General features: G+C 37.2%; 1 protein-coding gene across 9 annotated transcripts in view; it reads left to right on the forward strand.

Annotated features, from left to right (window-relative positions):
* SMARCA2 (SWI/SNF related BAF chromatin remodeling complex subunit ATPase 2) overlaps window positions 1-18,129 on the forward strand; it is a 118,584-nt gene that overhangs the window by 88,136 nt on the left and 12,319 nt on the right. For 8 of the 9 annotated variants that reach the window (XM_074570862.1, XM_074570864.1, XM_074570857.1 and 5 more), the window contains one exon: window positions 12,060-12,277. In XM_074570862.1, the coding sequence (XP_074426963.1) occupies window positions 12,060-12,277 (218 nt within the window). Of the gene's footprint in view, window positions 1-10,176; window positions 10,270-12,059; window positions 12,278-18,129 lie in introns of those variants that run through there. The other variant, XM_074570866.1, reaches the window with a different exon arrangement.

Here is an 18,129-nt window from a genome sequence, read left to right on the forward strand (position 1 = left end):
GATTCTATCCCTGCATCACTTCTAACAGGACTGCAAAATACTTCACTGGATCCCACGGCAGATTATTTTCTAGAGGGGTCATCTACTCAGGACTGCATTGCTAAAGGCAGGCTTCAAGAATCAGAGGATTTGTTTGAGTTTGTTTCAGACTGAACTTCTCAAAAATTCCTCCACCTATCCTTAGGCGTGGCGTAAGCCTTAGGCAGTTAGCTTCCTGAGTCATCTTGAAGTACTCTGCTTGATGAGTGGAATGATGTATTTCCTTACTCTAGTGGAATTTTAACTTTAAAAAAGGAAAATCCTACAAAAGTTTTCCAGTAATCATAACCTGTAATTTCATCCTCTAGTCTGAAATTGTCAAGTTTAAAGATTACGGTTTAATGGATATCCATGACATAGTCTTTTCAGTTGCAGCTGAGAATGTAATAAAGTATTTTTAGCTGGATTTCAAACTCAGAACCATAGGACTCTGTCACTACTTAGAGCCTTGTTTTGTTTTTCATACCTGCACTTACACTGTACTACACATTATTCTACTGAGAAACGTCACTTCCTCTTAAACCTCATTGTCTTTCCAGGAATCTTCGTTGTATTCTTAAGTTAGCCTTCGCTTAGGTAATAGTTTTTGCTTGTCAGACTGTGATTTGCATTGCAATTTATCCCAGAAGACCAAAAAACCCTTCCAGACAGATAGTGTTTGTGATAGATTTTTAGTTTTAGGCTGTGATGCGCATATTCATAGAACCATAGAAATGTAGAATAGTTTGGGTTGGAAGGGACCTTTAAAGGTCATCATCATGAGCAGGGTCATCTTCAACTAGATGAGGTTGCTCAAAGCCCCATCCAGCCTAACCTTGAATGTTTCCAGGGATGGGATATCTACCACCTCTTTGGGCAACCTCTTCCAGTGTTTCACCACCCTCATCATAAAAAAATTTCTTCCTTATATGTAGTCTAAATCTGCCCTCTTTTGTTTAAGGCCATTACACCTTCTTCTGTATTAAAGGGTCAAGCTCTACTGTAAGTTCTGCCGTACTCCGATAACTGCAGCTTTAGAAGCATCCTGAAAACATGGAATTCACTGCATCACTGATAGAAGTTAGCCTCACAAAATGTTGTTTTGGTATAAAATACGTAAAAGATACATTTAAGTTAGCTTTTCTCAGCAAGTTGTCCAAAGTTTGACTTAGTTTCATTTCATGCTGTCTTCCTCAAAATTCTGCAAAGTTCTTAAAAAAAAACTGTACTGGAATTGTGTTAAAGGGTTACCTCCTAGTGTTTATTCTTCAAACATGCATGAAAGTGACAGTTTAAGCTTTGTATTATGAGCTTCTCGTGTTGCATCGTTAAGAAAGGTAGTGTTTCACGGCATGCATAAAACTTATGCTCATCTGTGAAATAAGAGGCTTTTGCTAATCTGTTCATCTGTTGATCAAAAAGAGTAAAGACTTTTAATATTTTTCTGAGCAGTTAGAAGGCATCACTGGTTATCTGTTCACTTGAGAACCAAATAATTAACTTATTCTAGAGGTTTGGCTTAAAATGAGTGATTTCACACTGGAAATCTGCTAATCATTCCTTAGTGTTATAGTCCTCAGCTGTGTTGTTTCCATAGTAGAAGAAAAGGCGTCTTGTTTTTTATAGGAAACTTTGTACTAGGATATGGTATCCTACTGTCAGATGTGTTGAACAATGAGAGTTGGTTCCTGTGTACTTATCTTTATGCAGTGCTTAGAATTGTCAAATTTATTCTTACCATGAAAAAGATAATCTGTCACTGCAAATGTTATCAGGCTTCGCTGGAAGCAAACATGGTCCCAGAAAGACCAAGACTACAGTTTCTTTCCAAAAGACTGATCTGGTAAGGTTATAAGCCTCGTCTTTACACCAGGTATCTTTCTGATTTAATTAGTAGGGTCTAAGAAGAAAATGGGAGGCAATGCTCTTTGAATGAAGAAAGGCTAAGCCCTGGAAAATTTTTTAAAACAAATTTTAAAATAATCCATTCATTCCCATTCTGAAGGATTGAATTTTGAGAATTTTTTTGTAACAAAAAAAATCAAACATGAGAGGTCTGTCTTTAGTTTTCAGCATTTTAAGCTGCAAAACATTAGCCACACTGACACTTTGCCAGGACATGGCGACATTACAAAGTAAAGATTTCCTGCCTTTTTCCACAACTGAAGAATATAGTGTCCGTAAAAAAAGGTAATTATCCATAAAACCAGCCCTATTATTCAAAGAAAAAAACATAAATTAAGATGGTGTGGTACTAAGAAACCAAGGGCCTTTGGCAACGGCAGCAGTATTTTGTGAAAGACAAGGTGAACAGCAGGAAGTACTTGTCTAAAGACTGGGAAGAGAAGACATCCTACGTAACTGTTTATTAGTGTTTATATGTAACGGTGTTTCTGATTGTTTTCTGTATTCGTGATCTGCCTTGTAAAATAAACAATGCCTTTTCTGACTGAGAGACAGTAAATCCTTAGAATGTTGTAGAATTCCTGTTTTTCCTTGATTTGCGATCTGGTCTTTGTTGTTGAGTATCTTCATGACTTCCTTAGAGCTCCTTTCCTCCTGCTGTGCAACATTTGACTGTGAGCCTGAATGGAATGTGGTTGTTACCAGAAATATTACTAAATTCATAAGTTCTAATCTAATTAATCAACTGTTTTAACAAATCATTAAAAATGGAAGGAAAAAATCTCAGAAGGACAATAGAATGATACATCCCTCCAGTAAAAGTTTTATTTTAGACCAAAGAAGGAAGATCTGTAAGTGAAACCTACAGTACAAACCAAGCCATAACAATTTTGATTTTATTTTCCTTCTAAACTGTGAGATGTCAAGGAAAACGGAAGATCTCCTGTCTGAGGACACAACAGTGTTATGTTAATGACTAAATTCCATGCTAGTTATTTTAAAGGAATTTAAGAAAAAGTGAGAAAAGTAATCTCCCTACCTCCCCATGGCACCCCTCAGAAAAGGTAATTTTCTAGTGCAATTAATTTTCCTTGCCCCCTCTCCTAGGGAAGACAATGCCCTTGGTTCAAGAAAAAAAGTGTAACTGGAGTAACGATTATTTTAGAATACCTTTGTCAGTATACTGTCCTCTCCACTACTGAAATAGGCTTTCCTGAATCAGAATTCTGGATAAGTCAGGGAGAAAATGCTTATAAAAGTAAAAAAGGAGGAAAACCTTCCCCTTCCACTCTTCTTCATTGAAAAAAACAGTCACTAACTGCTCCAGGATCTTGTCTATGCAACAAATATACGCATCTCCGTCATACTGAACAAGATAAAGGGGAAAAAATGAGGCATCTCTGTCATGTTAGATTTTACTTTAAGATGGATTGCTTGTGAACCTGAATCCAGGAAACATGTCTCTTCCATCAGCTGTTTTTCTGTGCTGGTGGAAATTGCATGCAATATATCATTCACAAGTGGAAATACTGCAGCAGGTACCAAGACAGACTTGTTGGCAGTCAGGGCCCTCTTTCCTAAACAGTACTTTTCTGTGATTAGTGTGAAATAAAATGTTTCCTACTTGAGTTCCTGTCAAAGGTTTTCTCGAATTTCCTGCTCATCCGTTTTACTTCAACAAGCCTTTGGCACCTGCAGTCATCAAAAAAACCCCAGACTTTTTCTGTCCTTATCAAGCTTGTTGAGAGGTTCTTATAATTCTTCACCTTTAGTTTTTGATCTGATTCACTTTTGGCAAGGGAGACTTGAAGAAATCAGGACCTTCTGTACAGAAGAAAAAGCATGGCAACTCATGACTTAATAGTGTTTTTTAAATCTTGTAGACAAAAGCCAATGTACAAAAACAAATTGCCATTTTATGCATCTCAATTATATCAACTGAATATTATCTTCATGTATGCACATTAAATAATTGATAATTTTCCCCAAACAATTTAAAAAGAAGTATATCTAGAAAAATTTGTACCATATTAACTTCAAAAAAATACACACCACGCTTAATCATAGTTATTTCCTGTTTTGTTGTCATTGAGTTATTTGAAGTTACAATTGCAAACTAAAATTAATTTAGCTAAATCAGTCTTGAAGAATAGCTTTGGTCACATTAAGTGTGTTCTTTACAACTGTGAATCTGTGAAGATTATTGTTTTTTCCCCCCATAAATTTGCCCGCAGTATTTTCATAAGTGATAGTGTTGCATCTTATTCATTCTGTAAATTTTAATTCCAAAGGTACCTGCAATCATTTCCAACGCCTACGCATTAAGAATGTTTAATCTTTGAAGCATGAATATGCTGTAAGGTTCTGAGCAATCTGAACGAAGTGTGAACTGCGCAGGATACCATCAAGTTCAGAACTGCTATTATAACATCCTTTTCAGAATATGCTTGTTTATTATCTGGCAACTTTCATGCACAGTATTTCACAAGTCCGTTGCATATTGTCCTCCAGTCTTCAATGAGAGAGTTTTTCCACTGTGTTTAGAAACAGGCTATTACTCCAAATGGCAAGAGTTGTTCAGCAGGTGATCTGGCTTCCTAAGAAGAAGGTGGGACTAGTTGGGAAAAAAAAGAAACAAACAAACCCTACCACAACAAAACAGTTCAGTGATGAAGAGGCAGATATCAATGGTTTCTGATATCGAATTATTTGGATCTTTTTTTCCCCTCTTTCTGCTGCTTCTAGGTTAGATTGGCTTAGTCAAGAGGCTGTTAAAGTTAAATCTTGTTATAAAGTACAACTGTATGTCAAATGGGAGGGGTAAATCACATGTCCTTTCGAAAACTGCAAAAGGAAATTAGAGTTAGTTCTGTAGATCTTTAAAGAGCATGGATGAGTAGCTGTATACCACAGAATAGTGATGATGTTTGGTAGTTCCACGTTCAGTGTCTGTTAAGACACTGTATTTTCTCAATGCTGTAATTGGTTAAGCAAAGTATCTGTAGTCAGCATGGTGCAGTTGTTCTTTTTATCACCCAGTGCCTTCCCCCAAATGGAGCACTTTCCTTCTGCTCCCTGAGCAGGCTGTGGAGCCTGGTATCGTTGGTAATTACTCTGCTCTTCAGTCTTTCTGTCCCTAAAATTTATGAAAAGCTTTTAGGTACAAAATCAGTTTGAGTGGTTCCATTTAAAATCATTTGCCTTTTGGGGGAGGGAGGGATGAGACTAATTATTGATTTATAAATTTATGTCCTTGCCAACATAGTTTGCCATAACTCAGAGCAAGTTTATCAGTGCTGGGTGTGCATGATGCTTTACTTGGTAATTGTCACCTTAAAGATTAAGATAAAGCATTAAGATATTTTACATGAAGATTAAATATTAGGATATTTTAGAATCATGGACTCATAGAATTGCTGAGGTTGGAAGGGACCTTTAAGATCATCAAGTTCAACCATTAACCTGCCCTGAAAAAAACCACTTCTAAACCATGTCCCTAAGTGCCCCATCTACCCTTTTGTTAAACACCTCCAGGGATGGTGAATCCACCACCTCCCTGGGCAGCCTATTCCAATGTTTAATAACCCTTTCAGTGAAAAAATGTTTCCTAATATCCAATCTAAATCTCCCCTGACATAATTTGAACCCGTTTCCTCTTGTCCTATCGCCTGTTACTTGGGAGAAGAGACCAGCCCCCATCTCTCTACAACCTCCTTTCAGGTAGTTGTAGAGGGTGATAAGGTCTCCCCTCAGCCTCCTCTTCTCCAGGCTAAACAACCCCAGCTCCCTCAGTCGTTCTTCATAAGGTTTGTCCTCTAGACCCTTCACCAGCTTTGTAGCCCTTCTCTGGACACGCTCCAACACCTCAATGTCCCTCTTGTAGCGAGGGGCCCAAAACTGAACGCAGTACTCGAGGTGGAGCCTCACCAGTGCCGAGTACAGGGGGATGATCACTTCCCTAGTCCGGCTTTTATTTTATCGGATAGGTTTTTCTCAGACCAGAAAGAAAACACTGAAGATAAAAACTTCGATCATATAAGTACTTTTAAATAGGTAGCGCTTTTTTTTTTTAATGTTATGCTCTGTTGTTTTGGCTGAGACCATTTCTCTTTAAAAGTAAGTATGTTCTTGCATGGTTCTATCAGGTCTTTTTGTCATCAGTCTTTAAATCAAAATGCAAGGAAAAACTATTTATAATTTGCATTATTTTTTTCCTTAATGTCTATTTAAGGATAGGCACCTGAAGTTTCTGTGCAAATAATTAAGCAACTATTAATAGTTTTCAAATGCAAAACAGAAAACGATCTTATCTTCTCTCGCTTCTCAAAAAAAAGCAAGTTTCAGTGGTGTGAAGATGCAGACCTTGACTGATGAACGTATAGCTGAAGGACTCTTTCCTTATCTTGTGGAAGTTCAGCATATCTGAGAAGATGATTCATTACAAGTTTATGTGTTTTTTGCAATAATTGCATTTTGCTTATGTTTTTCTGAAAAACAATACTTTCGTTTCTACTTAAGTACTGGATGGAGACTTTTGGAATATTCCTTATATGGAGGAGAATGAGTCAGCAGTGAAAGCAAGGAAGAACTGGATGTCTTCACTAATTCCTTGCCTTTGGCAGATTTTAATCTATACTCTGTTTTACTTTAGTTCCAGCAAAACTGGTCTGTCAAATCTGTTGTGCAATACTATCCAACTAGGAGAGGAAATTCAGTTAAAAAAACCCTTCAACAATCCTTATAATTATCTACAGGTATTTAGTCATTGCGCTGTTGGTAGAATATCTTATGCCCTTTCATGTAATTGTCTAGTATTTTTGTGTTCTTGACAGTCTTTACCTGTAATATACTGACCTCTGTGCTGTAGTCTAGCAAGAAATAAGTAGTTACAATGTAAGGGAACTTGCTCTTGAGAGCTAAGAAATAATTCCAATGTGTGGAAATTTGAAACAGACCCAGGAAACTAAGCAGGAGGACTGGATTTTGAAGAGATTTTTTGGAGATGAACTTCAGGTTGGAAAGTTGAAGTCTTCATCAGATGTCAGATATAATCTGAGAACAAAAATGTAAAATAAAGAGGGGTAGGATTTCAAAGACAGCAAGAAGGAAAAAATAAAGTAGAATTTATCCACTTGGAATATCAGTATAGGACTTCAAGGATTATGCTGAAGAGACAAATTGTTAGGGGCAGGTAGATCACATTTTAGTGCTTTCAGTGTCTATTATTAGCCTTCTGTGGGGTCTTACTTCTTTCTTCTCTTCCATATTAGTAAATGGGAACTTCATTTTGCAAAGCAGTCATCTGGTGTTCATTACTGCATTACTGATGTGTTTTTTGGTTTTAAGTGATTAACAGCCCTTAAGTTTAGTGCCTCTTGGCCTGTAGTCAGTACAGGCCCAGGTAAGTTACTTGTTGCTCCCAGAAAAGGTCATTCTTTTGGAACCTTTGCTTGATGGGGTTAGTATTTATGTTCAGGGAGTTGGGAAGCTGACTTTTTTTTCTGTTCACCTATGTTTTATATGCTTTCTATGGAGTTTAATTAGCATGCTAGCAAATCTGTTCACGTGGATAATGTAAGTCACAGTTGTTCTCTTCTAACTTTGGAGGTTGGGCATTGATGTCTGAAGGGAAGGGGGCAAGCTATTTTAATGTTCAAGTCATTAAGATAAAATCAGAGAGGGATGCAGGAAGAGATCACATCTTCCATGCCCATTTGCCATTTAATCTGAACATATTTTCATCATTATCAAGTAGATTTGTTACATGTCTCCCTACCACTTTTGTTTTGTGTGTACTGTTTCTTTGACTGTAAATAGTAGCAATAGCTTTCACTATGCCTTAACTTTCACACAATACTGTAGTTATGTCCAACTATGCCTTACAGTGTTGTCATCTAAATTAGAGACAGGCCATAGGCATTAAAACTAACTTTAATGCTGAGCACGTCTGTTGATGCACTGTGTGATGACACTTGAGTTACCTGATTGCTGTAAATTGAATTTTAAAACTAATACAAGACTAACACAATTATTGACTTGCAGAAGGCATTCATGAAAGAAAACTCAAAGCTGTAGCACTTAGTGCTTATTTGGGTCCGTAATTCTCAATTGAAAGCGTGTTCAGTCATGTTGCTGTGTCATGTTCTCATGAAGTTAAGAATACATCCATAAGGTCCTGCTCTTCAAATAGAGAAAGAAAACGGTTTCCATTTGATATTTACTTTGTTTCTGTGGTGCTCCTGCATCTGTATCCATGTTCACTAAGAATACTTCCACCTCAAAAGAGCTACTTTCCTTTATGAAGAGGAAAATGTAATTGCAGGCAGCAATAGGAAGGCCAGCTGTCTCAGAAGTAACTTTTACTTGCATTCTGAAAAATCCACTTTTGTTTTGCTTTGGATTTTTTAATTTTAGGGTGGGGGCAGGGTCATCTCTTTTTGGAGGAAGGCGGTTTGGTTTCTTTAATCCATGGTCAGTATGTTCTTTCTTAAAATTCTGGTGCCCTGGCAAGCCTGCATGCTTTTAGCTCTTTAGCAAGGAAATTTTTTTGTATACGTGGACCAGGATACAGCAGTAAGGTTCAGAAAAACAGGAAGATTTTGTCAGTACTGTACTTAACATTGTGTCCTCACACTTCCACTGGTATCTCTTGCCTTTCATGAGGCGCCCAATCCTTTGCAAAATTTGGCATTACATTTTCACAGTTTTCTTTCAAAGAATGAAGTCTCCAAACTTAATTGTACTCTTTGGTCCTGTTTTGTTAAGGGAAGGAAAGTGTTAAATTTTTATTTGTGTACTATTTTCCTTGACTCCCTTGCTGTTCATCTCACTAATCCAGAGGCATTTGAGCATGGGAGGTGTCTGTGCTGTCTTGCATTCTCACACAGCCCATCATCTGTCAGGAACTGGAGATTTGTGTCTGGGACTTGTATCATTATCGTACGGGTAAAGGTTTGGAAGGGCGTTCTCTTCAGTGTGGCACTTCAGCCCTAGAATAGTAAGCTTTTCTAACAAAGAGCTCAGTCAGATGAGTCAGTTTAATAAATATTTTGTTACTCATACACGCATGTATGGATCATATGTGTAAACATATGCACAGAGCATTAATATCTGCTGATAATTGATTTATGTGTTATAGTTTTAAGCCGTCTTTTGAGGCAGCATAAATCTTACAGGTTTAGCTTTTAATATTACTGTTTATGTACAAAATATAAATTTGCCACTTGAGAACTAATGTTAGGAGTCACAACAACATTTTTGTACTGCTGGCATTGTCACACTGATTTTCAAGTGGTGTCACTAAAGTCTTTAAATTAAGGAAAACTGAGTTTACATTCATGCATGTAAATTTTGAAAGCTGAGTAGTCAATTGATACATTACTAGCTAAGTAGACAGTTTTAATATTTGTTTGCACATGTGTAATATGCTAAGATTTAATTTGCTATCTGCTAGTCACTAATTTTACGAGTGGAAGAGTATATGTTATTTTACTTGGGTTTTATTTTTTGTCTTTACTACATTGCTATATATAATATTAAAAAGTCTTTTTACTTTTATCATATCTCTTTGTCCTGATATTTTAATCCAAAATACTAAGTACTCTGAGCAAGAATTTTATGCAGAATTCTAAAATGAGATGTTAGTAAACTCTGTGATGACAGCGCCGTAACTCTGTGATGTTATTTTTTTGGTGGTAGAAAATGTATCAAGCAATCAAAAATATAAAAATACTTTAGTTAAGTGAACACCAGTTTTCTCAAGGACAAAAAAGTGTTACTGAAGTTAACAAAATAAGAACTTGGGTTGTTTTGTTTTTTCAATTTCTTGTAAATCACAATAGATTTTTTTATCAGTTTCAATAACCAAAACCTGATCTGTTCACTGCGGAGCAATAGGAATACATTTTCTGTAATAAATGCATCTTTAAAATGCATGCAACCTATTTCAGTTTTAAAATCACACATGAAATTGTCTAATTCTGCTATTATAATTAAAATGCTAACAAGAATCAGTAACTGCCCAGCTAAAAACCTAATTTGGATGCCTGGAATAATAAGGGGAGAAATATGATAAGTAGTTGTCAATATTAAAGCAGGCTGAAGGAGGAAGGCTTCGGGCCTTGTAGTAGGTAGAATGAAACAGCAGATTTGAGTATCCACAATCCTTTCAGTATTAAATTTTCAGTAAAATAAAATTACTTGTATATGAAAACATAGCCTTTCCCCAGCTCTCTTTTTTTTCCTGATCAGCTGATGAAGAGACTAGCAGCTCGCTGCTTTGCTGGCTTGTTAATTTTATCCCCACTAACTGTGATTTCCGATAGCCGGCCTGCTGATAGTGGTAAGGTAAATATCCTTTTTCATTGCCGTCTTGAAGATTCAGTAGAACTACATCACAGGCATGTGTAGGTGTGTAACACATCAAAAGTCGGTGTTCTCCGTATTTCAATGTACAACTGAGTGCTTAAGGAGAGCAATGACATTAACTGTTGACAGCCTTGCATGCTGTATTTATTATTAGCTTTTCTAGCTTCCAAGATATGCAGAGAAATTTCCTTTTCTTAATCTTTGTTAGCTGCAGTGGATTATAGTGGGTGTCCTGCTTTAGCCAAATGAATATTAATGAATTTGTGTGCAGATTATTTTTTTTTCCTTCTTTTTTCTTCCTAACTCATCAGATCTCAAGCCTCCTTCATAGTGGTTATCTGAATGCTGTGAAAGCATGATGTAAATTGTCTTTTGATTATTAAGGCCTAGTTTCAGACTGTCCCTCAGGATTTGGCGTTTATGTTTGTTCTGTGGATTTGCACATCGGAGGATGCATAGGAAACAGATTTTGGAATCCCAGTAGTGTTTTTAACATGCCAGGTTGTTTTGTGTTGTGCATCAGATTTTGTTCACAAAATGTTTTTCAAGAGGCATTGTACACAATTGAGAAAAATTATGTCTGGGCTGTAATCACTCTTTTTATATTGATTGTTATGCTCACATGATCATAAATATTAGCCATGTTTGGTGCTGTGGAGAAGTGAAGGTAATTGCCTTATGATTAGAGATCCTTTCAGCTACGAGAAAGGATTGATTAGAATTTGCATGTACTCAAGGCAATATTGAGAGGCAAAAGGGACAAATATCAACATCAGTTATGTTCTGAGAAAGCATTAATCAGAAAGCCTAGTTTTAAGATTTTTTTTCATTTTCTTTATTTTTAATTTCAGTTCTCTTGTGACCCAGTATTTTTATTTCTTTTCTTTTGTTGGCTTTCCCAAATCAATAAAAGTTCAGCTTCTTGCTTTATCACATGGATCTGATAGTCATTGTGTGAACAGGTTCCTGTATTTCCTAGTTTGGTTTTCTGTAGCGATTGTTTTATCCCTCTGCATAGTGCTGCTGGGTCTGGTTAAAAGCATACATCCAGGTAATTGAAACTAGTGTTCATTGTTTGTGACTGTGTGTTTGGGGTTCGTTGGTTGGGTTTTTTTGCATCCCACGTTATGAGCGCTTTTTACAGTAAAACACTGTACTGACAGTGCTTCTGCCTATCTGTTGGTTACTAATCTAGAAGAAAATGATACATTTTAGAGATGGCTTTAATACTTAGGCAATTTGGAAGTTGCTTAAACTATTTGAAAGAGAAGTTGAGTTGTTATTGAGTGAAGTATCTGTGTGTTGTTTGTGTACGCAAAGAATTGTGCGTGATCTGGCTTTGGGAGCGAGGGCAGTTTAGACTGCCCTGTTTGAAAACGTGTGATACCAAAGTCTGTTTTGCATGGAACTACATAAACCAGAACTGCCACTGACTTGAACAAATGAATGTTTGTTGTACACTTACTGACACAGTACCATAGGCCATTGTTGTTTGTAGAACTGTGAGTTGGTCTGGAATTCAAGGTTCAGATAAATACGCATCTATTTAGATTAGAGTGGAATTCTTAAAACAAATTAATGTTTAGTGTCTCCTTGATTGCCAGTAACTCAATTTCTTGTTGTACTCTTGTTTATAAATAAGCTGAACATTTTGAGCTGAATTGTCTGCATTCTGTGGGGCTGCATTTTTTTTTAAATGCAATCTGTTATTTCCCTTTGCAATATCTCTTTTGTTTAAAAATCATACTTTTTGAATCTATGGTTTTCAGGCAATTGAAGACGGCAATTTGGAAGAAATGGAAGAGGAAGTCCGGCTTAAAAAACGGAAGAGACGAAGAAATGTGGATAAAGATTCTGGGAAGGAGGATGTAGAGAAAGCAAAGAAAAGAAGAGGCAGACCTCCTGCAGAGAAGTTGTCACCCAACCCACCCAAACTGACAAAACAAATGAATGCTATCATTGACACTGTGATAAACTACAAGGATAGGTGAGCTTGGAGGCCCTCTCTCTCTTGCATGTGCTTTTTCCCTCTCTGTTGAGATCTCTCTGTGTTTTTTAATGGCTTCATTTTTGTTTTCAGTCTTCAGAAGGATTTGCTGACATAGCATTCTGAAAAGTAATTCACTTAGGGCCTGATCCTGTAAGTCTCACTCTTTGTAGAGGATTTTTTAAAGACCCAACTGATAGGAAGTTGTTGAAACACAAATACAAAAAGGAGGCATAGAGCTCCAGTTTAGAAATTAAGTCATTCTACTGAGGAGGTGTACTTAACATTTAGTTTGAGTGGGATTTTTCTTCAGTTTAGTGATGCAGCATATGTTAAGATTAATCTTTTCAAATACATGGCTACAGATTTATTAAGGCAGGTTAAGATGGGTCTCACCATAACCTGAAAGACTGCCCAAAAAATGTAGGGCTCATATCATAAGCATCTGAGCTGCCAAAGGAAAAACTGTAGAAATGCAGAGCATAATATGTTGTCCACAGGTGAGATGGAGGCCTATTTGTCAAGAAATCCCTATTTTCAGTATAACAAAATCCTAAATAGCTGGACCTTAGGAAAAAATAGCACTTCTAAACTGAGATGTCATTTGAAGACTTCTGTTTTGCACATTTTCAAACTGAAAATCATCTGTGCTTCATGAGGAAGAAATTGAGAATTAGTTAGTAGCATCTTTGAATCAGACTTTTTTGAGAAAGTTGTATTTTTTAACTCAACTCCTATTTGCCAAAAATCAGTAAAGCCTTCTTGTGTATTTATCCCTTCTTTGCTGTACATTTAATTACTTAAATCATATAAGGAGCAATTTTAAGCTAAATTAATATTAAATGCATTCAGAGAAAATCAAGAAGTATTTTTATTAGGTGACCTGCACAAGTGTAACAACATCATTTTTGCATGTAAGCAGCTTTCAGTCCGTGACTTCAAATGGCAAGTTGTACTTCTTTTTTGGCAGGCACTGTTCTAGATCTGCCTGTACAAGGTTTACTTGTGCAATATCTGGTGAAGCACACAGAGCCAGGATGCCTGACTTTTTTGGCACGTAGCTGTTGAAATTTAGCATTCTGTGATCTATGGGCTCTCTCTAGCATACATCGAAAAGTTTTTTGCATCGGAACAGGATATTCACAGCAATGAACTTGATGAGCAGGAAGCTGCCTACAAACAGTGTATTCAGCTTGCTGTGGCTCTCGACTAACAGAATAGCTGAGAAGGGAGAAGTGTTTAAAGTTCAGGTATTCCAGTCAGGGCTGCAAGGAAGCATCCCTTCATTTTGGATCCCTGGCCTTGAGCCTTCTCCTGAAGGCAGGCACTTCTGATCAAGATGCCTACTTCTCATTTTTAAAATAGCAAGAGAGTTACTTCAGCTGGCCTCCAGCAGGGGATAGCTACTGATAGCTACTGATAGTAACTGATAGTTACTGGGGAAGTTAAAGATTTTTGCCTATTGCTTATGCCCCAGGAAGTTCATATCTGATCTCTGTCAAACAAGTTAACCACTGTGCTATTTTGTAGTGACAGGGCATACTATTTCTCTCCCAGGAGCCCACATTTATGGAAGACAGAATTGGTTCCTGCTTTAAAAAGCGTACAGAGCTCTATTCTGTTAGGAATTAAAAATGTCTGTTAAACTGAGCTTTTCAGTACGATGAAATATGCAGAAGAGTTCCTGTTTCCTGTATTCTGAATTTTTTGAGAGGTAGCATCAAACCGCTGTACATACCGGGACAATACAGAATTGTAAATTTATGCATCAGAAAACTTTAATATCTTAAAGTTTTTGGTGTTAAGGTTGTTCTGGAGTTCAATAAACATTTTCAGGATTTGCATCTTTAGAATTAAGTGAGTTTTAGGCATTGGAACACTTCAGCTTTGTTGGAGGTTCATGTTTGTTCTGCTCTGGGCTTTTGTGTGTGTGAAGGCAATTGGGACAAGTATAGAGGGACAGGTTAATTGCAAGAAAAGTAGGCCATGAGCTTCATCTGGGGAAAAAAAAAGGTTTTTCATGTGTTTAGTATTTGAATGCTTGAAATCATCTTTGTCTTTAGCTTAAATTTTCAGTGATAATAGAGTTCTCGTCTCTACTTTATGAAAGTCCAGAGGGCTGATCCAGACCACAGGGAGCTGATTGTGTCCCAAAAGGTGGTCAGGTGACACCCATTCAAAATCTTACTGACTTTGGCCTGAGTTACTTTGTCAAAACCAATTCTACAATCTTCAGTAAGTTTTGTTGCAGTTAATAAGCCAGAAGGCAAAAAAATCAAGATAATATGTTGCTAAACTAATAAATGTCTGTTTATTTCATGTTTCCCCTTGCTTTTGAGAAGAGCTCCTTGTAAATACCGTACCGCTTCTCTGTTCTTGTTACAATTTTTCTCTTTAAAAACAAATTTTTCCATGGTGCCTACAACAATCTGGAATACCAGTTGGCTGCTTTTGTGTGGCGATTCTGTATAATGTTGATGCAGGGAAGGAGTCCCCGGATACTTCCTTAACTGTCTTCTATTTGACTTCTGTTGCAGGTGTTTGGGGACAAGTACAATCCTTTCCTCCCTTATTTAAAAAGCATCCAACACGATAGGCTGGGTTGCCTATGTCTAGCAATACTAGAGGCTACAATAAAGGAGGCCATAAGCTCTAGTAAACTGAAGTCTGAGCCACACAATTATTATATAAAGGTCAAAACAATATTAAACAGACAAATTATCAACATTACAGATAAGTGTTCAGTGTAGAGAAATGCAGCATGCGATTCTTTGAAAAGGAAATTCAGAGGTAGATAGATACCCAGCTACTTGCAAACCCCAGTTAAAGAAGTCCATGCAAGACAGTGAAAGTTAGCATTGAGGTCAAATTACTGTTTATCTCTGTCATGTCCTCAGTGCAAATTCAAGCTTTTTCTTGAGGTTTTCCTCTTTTATGCAGTCCTGTATAGCAACTCACGTATTTCCTTTTATTCCCACCCCACATGCCAACATCATACTGATTTTAATGAAACATTCCAATAATGAAAAGTTTAATAGTTCTTACAGAGCAATTTATAGCTACAAGCTGAGTTTCTTTGGATCTTCCTAGAGAACTAGGAACACTCTGAAGGAGGGAAAACTTCAGTGTTCATGCTGAGATTTGACTTGACTGGCAGCCTAACTGCATTAGTTTCCTGGAATTCTGGTACTTGGGGTGTTTCCGTGTCATAAAAGAAATAGTAAAAAAGGAGCAAAAGGACAGAGATGTGAGGCACTGTGAAAATGTTCAGCTCAGACTGTTTGGACTCCTTTGGTGCGAGAGCTGTTGAGGTCCTTGTCAGGTTGACAATACCTGCTTCTGACAGGCCGCTCTGCTTTGGATTCCAGTATTGGGTGATGTGCTTTAAGCTTTTCTTCGTGTTGATAGGCATTTCTTTATCATATCTTTATTAATCTTGAAAGAAATAGTCTTACCTTGATTTGAAGAACTGTGGGGTAAGTGCTCCAAATCGTTAAGAAGTAAAAATGCTTGTTGAAGTCATTGCTACCTTTTTAAACTGCACCTGTGCTCTTACTACTCAGCTTTAAGTATCAAACCATCTACCATGTTGCCAGAGCAGTACCATAGATACAGAGCAGTGCTACAGATGCCGAGCCTTTTTTTCTCTTCTACACTGCTTTGTTGTCATAGGTGAAGCTGAGTTGGTGTAGGTTTCATCTGTAGTGTTTTAGAATGGAGAATAAATCTGTAACGAAGCAAAACATAGAAAAGATAGTCAGAGTCCTGTGACTTCTAGTCACCTGATCTAGTGGATGATGTCCCTGCCCACCCACGGCAGGGAACTTGCGTTAGATTACCTTCAAAGGTCCCTTCCAATGCAAACCATTCTATGATTTTGGTAAAGCATTTATTAGGATACCACAGGAAAATTATAAGCTAATATGAAAGAAAGAGGAGATCTAACAAGTAAGCTCTCTAATCATGAGTGAAAACAGGAAAAGGATGTAACTGAGGCAACTATTAAAATAGGAACTATTAACCTGGAAAGAAGATACCATGAAAGTTCTAGAAGAATTGGTGTTGGCACAGATCATAATGTATTAATGATATATATTTTTAAATGTCCTAGCAAAAATACTAGTGTTGGGATGGTATTTATGGAGGACTGAACACAGTTAAGTCTAGAGTAAAAGAACTGACATGAAGTATAGTACCTCAGAGTGCATTATAAGCTGCTTACAGACTAAAAATAGGAAACTTTTCTTTGAGTTGGAAGGTCACCATGTGGAACTGACAGAAAAAAATGACCTGGGCACAGAAATTGTTGATCAAAGCTAGCTACGAGCCATCAGTATTGTCCAGCCATAAGCAAATAGGAGCCTGATACTGACACTATTGACTGTGTGGATGAGGAAGTACTCGTTATATGTGTATGTCATTATATGTGACACCATTAATGCTTTAGAGTTGCTGTATGTAGTACTTGAATATTTTTCCATTCAAGAAAGATTAGTTTACACTGAGACAAGTGTAAATAATTATTTCAATGATAAGTAGCATGGGAGAGTCTTGCGAGAGGAAACAGGTTGGTTTATTTATCCAAACACAGCACAATCTGAGAGAAGATGATTGCTCTCAGTAAGTTCATTTGGGAAAGAAGGGAAGCATAAACACAGGGAGAGTGTAGAAATATGTAAAATACAGGACGGTGATCACAAGGTTATATAAGTGTAAACCTTCATGGATGCATTCAAGTCATTAATACTAACAAGTTCTGGAACCTTTCCATACGGAATAGTGGGGCAGAAATACCTAGATAGACTTGGGCTTTTTTCCTTGATTAAAAAACTTTTATATGATTACAAAACCAAGGCCCTAGATTCAAGGACCTGGAAACGCCTTTCCAGTTAAACACTTGATGCTGATTGTCCAGTGTAAAGTATATGCATCATCTTTGCAGACTCCATTTACAAAAATACACTTTAGTCTGGGATTTTGTTGAAATTATTTCTTAAACTTAAGATTTAGGTGCCTTTGCAGCCTTTTACCTTGTCCTAATCTTGCAGTGTAAAACACTTGTTTAGAAAAGAGGAAGTTGAAATGCATCAGTCCAGCATTTTTGTCACACTTTTTTCCAGTTCTGATGCTTTTAACCTATCTTTCCTTCCATCTAAAGTTTAGAACGCCCATAGAAGAGGATAGCCATAGAATCATATGTGTAATACGTATGTTATGTTTTCAGAAAGCAAAATTAGTTTGTATGCTTTAGCCTTTTCAAAGCAGGGACAGTTTTACTGTTCTTTTCAGAGTAAGGAATTTGTATGCCAAATTTGAGCCCTAACAGCTGTTTTTTGCAGTCCCCCAAACTATCTTTTTCCTCTTTTGATGGTTTTCCTTTATTTTTTATTTCAGAGGAAGACAAGCTGTAAGTATAACCTCCCTTTCCTGATAAAATTATGTGGAGAAAAAGGATCATACTTCATACCTTGCAATCCTTCAGCTTCCCTACAGATCCACTGTCCTCTTCTGCCTTGCATCACAGTTTGATGTTTCCTGTCTAGGCTCCAGTTTGATGCTACTGCTAGTTTGCATTAGCTTTGTTTAGATAGCAACAGCTGACTTCAAGAGTCCCAGGATGCTGATAACTCTATTGCATACAGGGATTTTCATTTGTGATCTGCCTGCTCTCTGCTCTGCTCATGAGGCTTCAAGTGCATGGTGAACCAGTTAACTTCATAAAGCCCCCTCAACATAGCAGGTGCCTGTTGACCACATTTTAATGAAGCTGGTAAGGAAATTGGAGGATGGGGTTGTTGTACCCTGTCCACGTTTCCTGCTTGGCAAGAGACTTCCCCTGCCTGTGGTGCTTA

This window comes from Larus michahellis, chromosome Z (assembly GCF_964199755.1).
Source record: "Larus michahellis chromosome Z, bLarMic1.1, whole genome shotgun sequence".
NCBI lineage: Eukaryota > Metazoa > Chordata > Aves > Charadriiformes > Laridae > Larus > Larus michahellis.